The sequence below is a fragment of the Ursus arctos genome, unplaced genomic scaffold (genome assembly GCF_023065955.2).
Source record: "Ursus arctos isolate Adak ecotype North America unplaced genomic scaffold, UrsArc2.0 scaffold_3, whole genome shotgun sequence".
Classification (NCBI taxonomy): Eukaryota; Metazoa; Chordata; class Mammalia; order Carnivora; family Ursidae; genus Ursus; species Ursus arctos.
The window spans coordinates 91,439,645-91,451,889 of NW_026622985.1; the positions used below are offsets into that span (position 1 = coordinate 91,439,645).

A 12,245-nucleotide genomic window follows, 5' to 3' on the forward strand; every position below is an offset into this window, starting at 1 on the left:
TATGAGTTCTAGTAATTAGGGAGTGGAGTCTTTGAGGTTTTCCATATGAAGTATCACCTCATTTCTTTTTATTGCCAATTAGTGTCCCATTACATGGATGTACCACAATCTGTTTATTCATTCAGCAGTTGATAGATATTTCTGGATTTTGGTGATTATGAATGAAATCTATATCTATATCTATATCTTTGTGAACACATACTTTTAATTTTTCTTAGGTAAATTCCTAGAGATAGGTTTTGTTTTTATCCATTCTGATACCCTATGTCTTCTGACTGGAGTATTTAATCCATTTACATTCAAAGTAATCATTGATAGATATGTATTTGTTACCATTTTATTGCTTGTTTTGTGTGTGTTTCTGGAGATTTTCTTTGATCCTTTCTTGTATTTCTCTCTTTTATATTTTGCCTTTTTTTTAGTGTTGTATTTGGATTTCTTCCTCTTTATTCTTTGCATGTTTATTAGTTTTTGATATGTGGTTGCCATTAGGTTTGCATATATGGTTGCCATTAGTTTTTAATCTGTGGTTGCCATTGGGTTTGTATATAATCTCTTCTGCAAATATCTGGCTATATTAAGCGGATGGTCATTTAAGTTTGAACCCATTCTTTTCTCCTCCCCACATTCTATGTATGTGTCATTATACTTTATATCCTTTTTTTGTTTGAGTTCCTTGACTGATTTTTAAAAGAAATATTCATTTTTACTGCTTTTGTGTTTCCTGCTTTTATACTATTACTTTTGGTTTCTCCTTTCCACTCAGAGTCCCCTTTAACACTTCTTTTCTTTCTTTCTTTCTTTCTTTCTTTCTTTCTTTCTTTCTTTCTTTCTTTCTTTCTTTCAAGAGAGCATGAGCAGGGGGTCAGGGGCAGAGGGAGAGGGAGAGAAAGAATCTAAAGCAGGCTCCACACTCAGGGCACAGCTGGATGCAGGGCTCGATCTTACAACCCTGAGATCATGATCTGAGTTGAAATCAAGAGTTGGATGCCTAACCAACTGAACCACCCAGGTACCCCTCCCTTTTAATATTTCTTGCGGGGCTGGTTTAGTGGTCATGAACTCCTTTAGTTTTGTTTGTCTGGGAAACTCTTCATCTTTCCTTCTATTCTGAATGACAACCTTGCTAGATAGAGTATTCTTGGCTGTGGATTTTTCCCATTCAGCACTTTGACTATATTATGCCACTCTCTTCTGTCTTGCTAAGTTTCTGTTGAAAAATCTCTGGCTCTCCTTATGGACTTTCCCCTTGTAAGTTAATGACTTCTTTTGTCTTGCTGCTTTTAATAATTTTTCTTTATAACTATATTTTGCAAATTTAAGTACAATATGTCTTGATGTAGACCTGCTTTTGTTAATTTTTATGAGAGTTCTCTGTGCCTCATAGATGTCTCTTGACTTCCCCACCTTATGGAAGTTTTCAGGTATTATTTCGTCAAATAAATTTTCTGCCCCCTTTTCTCTCTCTTCTTATTCTGAGACTCCTATAATATATGTTATTACATTTGATGGAGTCACTTAGTTCCCTAAGTCTAATCTTGTTTTGCATAATTCTTCTTTCTCTTTTGTTCAGCTTCATTGCTTTCCATTATGTTGTCTTCTAAGTAATTAATTCATTCCTCTGTTTCTTCTGGCCTGCTGTTCATTGCATCAAGCATATTTCTAATCTCGTTTATTGCACTCTTCATCTGATTGATTTAATAACCCTTTTATCTCTGTGGTAAGAGTCTCACTGATGTCTTCCATTCTTTTCTCAAGTCCACTGAGTATCCTTATGGTCATTACTTTAAATTCTCCATCAGTCATGTTACTTATATCTGTTTTGCTTAGATCTCTGTCTGTGGCCTTATTTTGTTCTTTCATTTGGCATAAATTCCTCTGTCTTGTCATTTTGTCTAAGTCTCTTCCTGTTTCTCTGTGTTAGAAAATCCAGTTATTTCTCTTGTTCCTGAAAGTAATGGCTTTATGAAGAAGAGGTGATGTACTGCCCAGGGCTTGAGGCTTCAGGGAGTATCCCCTGTGTGTGCTGCATGTGTTCTGCTGTTGTGTTCTGGCCCATTGTCTTCAGAAGCTCTCCTTGCCTGCTAGTGGCAGTGTTTGGTCCCTGGCCTGAATGTGGTGAGTTTTAACTAGGTGTGCTGTGGTCTGCTTGTGAGATGAGACTCATCACTACCTCCACCGTAACTGAGGCCCTGAAAAGCTCTCTGGTTGGGAGATGTGATGTGGGAAGGGGTTTGTGCTGGTCTTCTGGAGGAAATTCCCCCCAGGCTGGGACTGAGGCAAGTATGACTGAGAAGGGCATTCCTACCAGACTGCAGTGGCATGGGGCTTAGTGTAAGCAAGTTAGGAAGCCAGTAGGTTGGGGCTGCACTGCTTCCTGAACATGGCTCTGTGTTTATACTGAGGGGTGGGAGAGGGAAATGGCACCAGCCAGCTCCTTTGTTCTCAGAGAGGTTTGTCTGTAAATGCTGTCTCTCTGGGGCGTGCTTCTAGAAGGGCAAATAATCTCCACACTGTGTGCCCCAGGCTCTTTATATCACTGCTTCCATGCTGTCTGTCTCCAGGTTGCTTGCCTGCCTTCTCTCCAAGAGCAGTGCAATGCCCTCAGGGCTCTATCCCAGCCAAGCCTGCTGACCTTTAAAACTCCCGGCTTTAAGCCCCACTGATCATAAGAACTCATGAAATTCAGCCCCTCTTGTTTTCCAAGCCAATAGCTATGGGGAAGTGTTCCCCTTGTGCATTCCCGTGTGTGCTTCTCTCTTTCTCTCTTTCTCTTCTCTGAGCCCATGATTGCCTTCCCTCTGCAGCTGCTGTGATCTGTTTCTCTTCTAAGCCCTGTCTCCACACTTCCTACCTTCTTTGATGTGGCCTCTTCTCTCCCTTTAGTTGTGGAGTTTGTTCTGCCAGTCTTCAGGTTGATTTCTGGGGTATTTAGGATGATTTGATAGTTATCTAGTTGCATTCATGGGATCAGGAAAGCCTAGGGTCTTCCTACTCTGCTGCCATCTTCCTCAAGAGCTTTCTATTTTTTTTTATATAGGTGGCTACATTTTGCTAATATTTTAAAAAGTATTTTTGTATCCATGATCATGAGTAATTTTGATCTATACTTGTTGTTTTTTTCTTTTTAAATATGTGATGTTTTTGTCTTGTTTTGTTATCAGTGTAATGCTTAAGTAATTAATTGGGGAAAGTTACTTCTGCTTCAGTTTTCTAGAACATTTCTTCCTTAAAAGTTTGGTACAGTTCACCAGTGAAGCCATTGGCCTGTTGTTTTATTTGTGGGGAGGTTTTAAATTGTTTTTATTCTTTTGATGTGTTTAAGATCAGTAACGATGTCATCAATTTCATTTTTTAATATTGATAATTTGTATCTTCTCTCTTTCTTGATTGGTTTGGATAGAAGTTTATCAATTTTATTGATACTCCCCCCCAAAAAAAATCAGCTTTTGTTTCCTTTTTTATTTTTAGTTTCTGTTTTCTTTGATTTTCTCTATTATTTTTGTTTTCTATTTTTAATTATCTTTATTATTATTTTTCTTAGATGTATGTCCTTAACTTTGCTTGAAATGCTTTTGTCTACTGACTATAAATACTTTTATCATTTGCATGATGAATACATCTTTATTTATCTTTCATTTTTTTGAAAATTCTTCTTTTTTCATTTTTTTTTAGTGGCTTGGAACTCTTGGTTGGCATTTTTTTTCTTCAGTTCTTCTGTTAGTCTTTTCTTTTTTTCTCTGTATGTAATGTGTAAATTTTTCTACAATTGCTTTAGTAAGTTTTTTTAAATTAGGTTGCTTTATTAGATGTGGTACTTTTTTTATTAATAATATTTTTTATTATATTATGTTATTCACCGTACAGTACATCCCTAGTTTTTGATGTAAAGTTCGATGATTCATTACTTGCGTATAACACCCAGTGTACCATGCAATACGTGCCCTCCTTACTACCCATCACCAGCCTATCCCATTCCCCCATCCCCCTCCCCTCTGAAGCCCTCAGTTTGTTTCCTGGAGTCCATAGTCTCTCATGGTTCATTCCCCTTTCTGTTTACCCCCCCCCCTTTCTTCTCTAGATGTACTACTTTAGTATTTTTTTAAAATAATTGGGGTTTGTTGAGCCACTTGAATATATAGATTCATTCTTTTCATCATATTTGTAAGTTTGGGGTTAATATTTGTAAAATATTGATTATGTCTTTCCCTATACCTCATCTTCCCCTTTTCCTTTTGTAACTCTGATCTCATGTTTGTTATTTCTTATAGCTTATTGAAACATTATTCAATTTTTTTCAGTCTTGTTTTTTTTCTCTCTTCCATTTTGGGTTGTATTGCTATGTCTACAAGTCCTCCAACTTCTTCTGCGGTGTCTAATCTGCTATTCGTTGCATCCAGTCTATTTTTCATTTTAGATATATATTTCATCACCTTATAGTTTGAATTGGGTGTTTTTATGTCCTTGGTTTCTTTTCTCATTGTGCTTGGGTTTTTCTGTCTTCTTGAACATGGGAAGTATATTGGTAATGGTTATTGTAATGTGCCTGTATCCTAGTTCTATCAACTGTGTCATTTTTTTATGTGTTTCCACTGACTGATTTTTTTCTCCTCATTATGGTTTGTTTGGGTTTTGTGCTATGGTCTGGAGACTCTCCTGCCTCTTTGCATGCCTGGAATTATTTTTATGAATTTTTATGAATTACAAGCATTGTGCATTTTATGTTTTGGGGCATTGGGTAGTTTTGCTTTCTTTTAAATATCTCTGCACTTTGTCCTGGGAAGCAGTTCAGTTGCTGAGAATTTGTTTGATCTTTTGAGATTTTCTTTTAAGAGTTGTTAGGTTGTATCCAGAGCAACTGAAGTGAAGTTTGTACCATTACCGAGATTATATTTTTCTGAAGATTCTACTTGATATCTTGTGTGTTAGACATCTTTCCATTTGGCTGGTGAGAACTTTCCTGGGCCTTGTGTCACCTCTAGAGATCATTCTGTTTACTTCTTTCTGGTGGTTCTTTCCTTGGCCTTTATAGGTTTCTCACATTCACACAAAGATCAATAATCGGCAAAAGATTTAAGAACACCGATTTTCAGAGACAAGCAGACTCTGCACTGAATGTGGATCCCAACCTGGGCTCGATCTCACCACCATATCATGACCTGAGCCAAAATCAAAGCTGGACTCTTAACTGACCGAGCGACCCAGTTGCCCCTATTTTATTTAGTTATTTTTTATTTCAAGTTTTTATTTAAATTCTAGTTAACATATGGGTAAGCTAGTAAATTTTAGAAGTAAATATTTAGATGAAATAGACAAATTTCTAGGAAAAATAAACTACCCAAATGGACACATGAATAAAAAGAGTAGTCCTATATACTAAAAACTTTAAATCTATATTTAAGAATTTTCTACCAAAGAGTATTTGGGCCAAGTGGCTTCACCAGTGAATTCTACCAAATATATAATGAAGAAATGGCACCAGTCATTCATAAAACTCATTTCATGTATGCATAGTTAATATATAAAAGCCAATTATATTTTTATATAATTTAAAAGATACTAACTAAAGTAGCCTTTCAAAGCTTCACTCCTGGGCATAAATCTAATCAGAGATATACAACACTGCTACATAGAAAAAAAAAAAGAACAGATATTAAATAAATGGAAGAATATATCTTTTTAATGGATTGGAATATTTAAGAGCATAGAAAAGTCACTTCTCAATTATTTAAAAAAAATTTTTTTAGGATTTTACATTTAAGTAATCTTGACACCCAACAAGGAGCTTGAACTCACAACCCTGAGATCAAGAGCCACATGCTCTACTGACTGAGCCAGCCAGGTGCCCCTCCCCAAATTTATTTTTACGTTAAATCCCAATTAAAATTTCAGCAAATTTTTTCCCTGAAAATTTTCAAGATAGTTTTAGAATCAGATTGAAAATTCAAATGGCCAAGAGTAACCAAGAAAAAAAAAAAAGTAGAATCAAGTTGGAGGATTTACCCTATGATAAAAACAAGTTTATTATAAAGCCACAGGAATTAAGGCAATGTAATATTTTTATGACAACAGACAATAGACCAATGGGTCAGAAAAAAGAGTCTAGAAATCAGCCTACACACATAAATCAAAAATTGATTTATGGCAATACAGGAGAACAATGATGAAAGAATGGTCTCTCAATAAAATTGGATAGCCACATAGAAAAACAATAAATTTGGGCTCCTATTTCATAAAATACACAGACATAAATTCCAAATATATTATTGTTTTCAATGTGAAAAGTAAAGTATTAAAGCCCCCAAAGATTACATTGAACAATAACTTTATGATTTGCGATAGACAAAGATTTCTCACTCAAGACACAAAACAATATGAAAAACAATAAATAGAACTAAATTAAAATAAGGGCATCTCTTCATCAGAGGCACCATTATGAGAATAAAAAAGCCACAATGTGGGAGAAAATATTTGTGATCCATATAAACGACAGACTCATATTAAAAATACACAAAGAATTAAAATCAATAAGAAAAAGAGAGATAACCCAATAGAAAAACAGGCAAGAAACTTAACACACCTCAGAGAGTGGAATCTTCAATGTCCAATAAATATTTTAAAATATGCGCAACCTCATTAGTCATCAGAGAAATGTGGAATATAATCACAATGAAATACTACTGTTGCCCATCACAATGGCTACAATGATGGAGACTGACAATCTGAGGATAAAGGCTAGAGCAAAAGAAGTCCTCATACAAACGTAGTTCATGGGAATATAATCAGCACAACTATTTTGACAAACTGACAATATTAGCTGAAGCCAGACCTGCATATGATCTTTGATGAAGCTATTCCACTTGTAGGTAACAGAAATGGATATATATGTCAAAAGGTTGAGTGTGACTGTGTGTGTGAGTGTGTGTATGTGTGTGTGTGCCACAAACTAGAAACAACCTAAATGTCTATCAGTAGAATTAATATGTCATTTATGTAATTTGAGATGCTCAAACTGGCTCATAAATTTGTGTTGTATTTATAGGATATGAGGACAAACATCTAGATACAAAAGTAGTTAAATAATTGGATAGTGTCCAATTAAAACCCTTCCAATAGTGAGAAAAGTCTCACCAAAGAGCTGTATCAGTTGTGAAGAGAATGTCTGAGCAACAAGAGAATCATGTTACAGGAGATGTTGCCTGAAGGTGATCCCTGAATAATTGGGCACTTTGGATCAAATGGTCACAGTCTTGAGTACACGGACAGAAAGTCATGGGCAAGATCACAGGCAAGATTAATTTCTCAAAGGGAAACTTCAGGAGGCTGTCTCCAGGGGAAACTGGGGCTTCAGATTCTCTCATGGTTCTGGGTCAGGAAAAACTAAATTCTGATTCATAAATCCTTTTAAAAATAGGTGAGAGTTTCAGGTGAGGAAATCACCGTTCAGGGAAAAAGTAACAGAAGCCTAACAAGCACAGCGTAATTGGTCTGCGGAGATTGTCTCTCTGAGGGAAAAGAGTTACTTCTTCCAAATCCCACATCTTGCCCATCTCTGCTCTTCCTGGGGCAATGATGACCTCCTGTCCTGGAGGTAAGGCAGTCATGCTCAGAGTGCTCCCCTGGGTTCTTAGGACCAGCAGTCAGGAAGCCAGAGTTTCCTTCACACACAACTTCTTCCTTGGCTCATGTGGCAATTGGATTGAATCTGGTTACTGGAGAGATAAATGTTCCATTCTGGCAATTGCTTTAAAGAAAACATATATATATTTTAATTTTATTAAGTTTTTTAAAAAAATTATTAAGTTCTTAATTTAAATTCCAGTACAGTTAACATACAGTATTATGTTATCTACAGATATAGATAACATAAAGAAAACATATTTTGGGCAGCCAGACTGGGGAGAAAGCTGTTTTGGATACCTCTGAGAAATGCAGCACCTAGCACAGGGCTTTGGCTGCATCCGTAGGAAGCACTGGGCTTAGCCACTGCAGGTCTGGTCCCATCCACCACTCTGTACTCCTCCCCACCTGCCCACTGCTGGAAATCTGCACGGCGGACAGGTTTGTGCCGACCAGCATTCTCAAATGATGATGGTCACAAGGTGACTTTATCTGGAAAGCTGGCTTCAAACTTTCTGTTGCCCCGAGCAGTGTAGATATGCATAAGGAAGTGGAGATGGGGTGGTGAGAGCAACTTAGTCAATTAACAACTTTAGGAAATACCACACTTTCCAGGTGCTGCTTTTTTGAGAAGAATACGTGTGATGTGTAACCTTAGGGAGCTTGAACCACAATTCCAGGAAGAAAAGGTGGTGCATGCTTGCTTTTAAATCAGTTACAACATCTCCACCTTACTTTTGAATCTGCTTTAAACTTTTATTTATATATCAAATTTTCAAAAACATTTTAAACTTTTATTTATTTTTACCCTCTTTTTTTGTGTTAAAATCTTTCCTTTTCCTATTGATTTTATGTACTTTCTCCATTCTCATCTCTATTTCCCTTCCTCTGGTGAATTAGGATAAACTTGAATGTCTGATCCCTTTAGACAGATGGGGAAACTAGGTAATGAGAATTGAACTGGGAAATGCATGTTTATTGGCAAAGCAGTTCACTCATTCCCAGAGACAGGCGCTTTAAAAACCATGAGGGTGATATAGAAGCATGATATGCTAACCATGAGTGTTTCTTTTTTCTTTTTTTAAACGATTTTATTTATTTCTTTGAGAGAGAGAGAGCAGGAGCAGGGGGAGAGGGAGAAGCAGACTCCCCACTGACCAGGGAGCTTGATGAAGGGCTTGATCCCAGGATCCTGGAATCATGACCTGAGCTGAAGGTAGACACTTAAACAACTGAGCTACCCAGGCACCCCTGGGTGTTTCTATTTGTAACCCATATCTTTCTGGGCCTTTAAAGGGAATTAATGACCTAAAATCAGGCATTGCTACATTTTAAAATCAAGCCCTTCAGTAGTTATTAGTTTTTGAGAAGTGAAAGACTCAAAACTCTACAAGATTATTATCAGATTTTTAAACAAATTCTTATTTGGTACCTGAGAATACATTCATCATCAGCTACCTCCAGCACTGGTTGGGTTTTGTTTTGTTTTGTTTTGTTTTGTTTTGTTTTGTTTTTTCCCTTGTAGCTCCTGCTGGTCATGGTCCTTTACCTGACTTGTTTCATATAGTTCAGCATCACTAGAGATTCACCTGTTCACCTTCTCAGGACTAGCTCATGAAATGCATCAAGTTCCATTGATGGTCCTAGACACATTTCCCTTTTAAGGTCACTTGTCCCTCTCCTTTGTACCTGAGTACTTTGGCCCTGATACTTTTGTATCCCAACTTTTCCTTCTTCATTAGGGATAAAGAGGTAGGTTTCCTCTTTCTTTGATAGAAATGTAACAAAGTGACTTGCTAACCTTTTGAAGCTCTAGAGTAAATTCTAAAGAATTAAAAAACACTTTGTACTTCTATTGCTCCCCCCTTGTTGTAATTTACATAATTTATCTTTTGAACTGAGTATGGTTTATCAAGTTTGATTTATTCATTGATAAAGGATTATCATATGCAAATGGCCATAGACCCTTCTCTGCTGGCTAAGCATCTCAGGCACCCTATTGATCTGTGGTTAGCTGCCCTTACTGCCATGAATGCCCTCACACAAAGTGGGATTTTCATAACATATTCGATGGCACTATCTGATCACAGACATCAAGCAAATAATATCTCCTTGGGACAGCTGTGAATGAGTTTCACTTTCTCTATCCAAAGGGCAGAGTAATTAGAGGATGTGGGAAATTGAGAGTGGACTTTATTTAGTACATGAGTTTTTTATAAATCGTGATTTGAATAAGGTGCAAATAAGATTACTAAGAATTCTAAAGATAATTTCTGAATACTAGAGCCTTTGAGCTTTCTGAAATACTAATACTTCAGTAGGATCAGAAAGCTTGGAGATATTATTGAGCAGACTAAGGTATCACCTTCTGGTCATGTAAGTTATGGTAGAGGGAGCATTAGCACAAGGATGGAATATAACAGTTTCCTAAGAGGGGAAATAGTCAAATATTTCAGATGGAAAGAGAAGTAAAGGGAGATGAAAGGAAAAGATCATCAACAGTCTTTTCATTGGGTTAATTCCAGTTAATGATGTTCCATCACACTGTCGTCTCCAAACCATAACTCTCACTACCCAGGATATGGACAGTCAGCAGAATGTGCAGCCAGTTTTCCATTTTGTCTTAGTTAATATGCAAATATGTGTGGCAAGTATTTGAGCTCCTATCATTTATTAGAGAAGCTAGTTAATGCATCTTTGATTTGTTTCTTCACAGACATACCCTACCTATCAGAGCTACGCTGCTCTTCCAAAGGAGGATGAAACAAGCGTTACAGATTCTTTCCTCTTACCTCTCACACTGATAAAAGACAAGCAGGTGAAGATTTTTCAAAACAGAGGCTGATCGCCCCAGGTCTTCATTCTTTACTTACCTGACCCTGAAATGTAATTTTGAGTTTGTTCCTACCGACAAATCTATTTTATATTTGCTACCTTCTAACTTGCAACCTAAAATTTCTGATTTTAAAGGGGTAGAAATTTAGTATTTCACTTTCACAGAGACTCCAGAAGTAAAATAGTAAATTAAAAAAAAAAATCAGTTAATGCCTGTTAGGCTCCATTCAATATGGATTTTGAGGCAGTGAGGAGGGAAATACTTGCATCCAACAAAGAAGTAAACAAACTCCGTGCTTTGGAACTGGCCCTAAATAAGAGAAGCATATTTTACAGTTAATCATTTCATCTCAAATGTCTAAGCATTTTCATAAAACCTTTCCTATTTAAGGAAGGAGAAGAGATTTCTCCTTCCTTGAATCTGAGCCGTATCAATGGGGTGTATTGTGGTCCCAAATCCTGAAGGAGACGTATAATCTGGGAAAGCACACAGTTCAGTGTTGCGTGACTGTTTGATCTAAATGACCTTGTCAGGCCCCCTGCCACCTTACGTATCTGGTGTTCACTGATTCATGACTTGGTTTTGGTCCTCAGAGACTCATGGGCAGAGAAAACCAGACATGGATGAGTGAGTTCATTCTGCTGGGGCTGTCCAGCTTCTGGGACACTCAGCTCTCCCTATTTGTCCTTTTCCTGGTCATGTATCTGGTGACCATGCTGGGGAACTTCCTCATCCTCCTCCTCATCAGACTGGACAGCAGGCTGCACACACCCATGTACTTTTTCCTCAGTGCCTTGTCATTTGTGGACATCTGTTATACCAACAGCACCGTCCCACAGATGCTTGTTCACTTCCTGTCAGCCCGGAAGTCCATCCCATTCCACAGCTGTGTGCTCCAGCTGTTTATCTCCCTGGCCATGGGCAGCTTGGAGTTCTTCCTGCTGGGGGCCATGGCTTATGACCGCTATGTGGCGGTGTGCCACCCGCTGCACTACACGGTCATCATGCATGGAGGGCTCTGCCTGGGGCTGGCTGCCGGGTGCTTGGGGGCTGGTTTCATGAATTCAGTGATGCAGACAATCATCATTTTCCGGCTACCTTTGTGCCATCATGTTATTAATCACTTTGCCTGCGAGATGTTGGCTGTGCTGAGGCTGACCTGTGTGGACATCTCCTTCAACAAGGTCATGGTGGCCATCTCAGGATTTCTGGTGATCATGCTTCCCTGTTTCCTGGTTCTGTTCTCCTATGGTCAAATAGTTGCTGCCATTCTGCATATTCGCTCTGCCCAGGGACGCTGCAAAGCATTTGAGACCTGTGCCTCCCACCTCACTGTGGTTTCCATGTGCTTTGGAACAGCCATCTTCACATACTTGAGACCCACTGCGGGCTCCTCAGCAGAGCAAGAGAAGATGGTTGCCCTGTTCTATGCTGTGGTGACCCCAATGCTGAACCCCTTAATCTACAGCTTGAGGAACAAGGAGGTAATGAGTGCCCTGAGGAGACTTTTGGGAAAATTTAGTGAAAAAAGGTAAAGATTCAAAAAATTTCTCCTCCCTTCCAATAGCCCAAAGAACAATATTTCAAACAAAGAGGGATTGATCAATGAGCCCTTTTTCCCGGATTTGCAGATAAGGTAGATGACGGTGAGCATGTTTTTGAAGACCAACTTTTCACATTAGTCCACATTTCGACTATGTATTACTGCCCTATTATACATATGGTAAAAAAAAAAAAAAAAGCTTCAGTTATTAAGCTGGGGTCTGCTGGGTTAGCTGTCCTTTTAGAG

The 12,245-nt window shown here is 38.0% G+C and overlaps 1 protein-coding gene and 1 long non-coding RNA gene across 2 annotated transcripts in view; both read left to right on the forward strand.

The window, feature by feature from the left end:
• The window catches only part of LOC123000562 (uncharacterized), a 107,866-nt gene that overhangs the window by 84,888 nt on the left and 10,733 nt on the right, over positions 1-12,245 (forward strand). The gene's annotated exons all lie outside the window — the stretch shown is intronic.
• LOC113267187 (olfactory receptor-like protein OLF3) lies at positions 11,056-11,991 on the forward strand. Its single transcript, XM_026515168.4, has one exon. It carries the CDS (start codon positions 11,056-11,058, stop codon positions 11,989-11,991), a length of 936 nt encoding a protein of 311 aa, XP_026370953.3.

Bases quoted from the DNA above. Each gene is read 5' to 3' on its own strand.
- LOC113267187 (XM_026515168.4), top strand. From the start codon at position 11,056: ATGGGCAGAGAAAACCAGACATGGATGAGTGAGTTCATTCTGCTGGGG.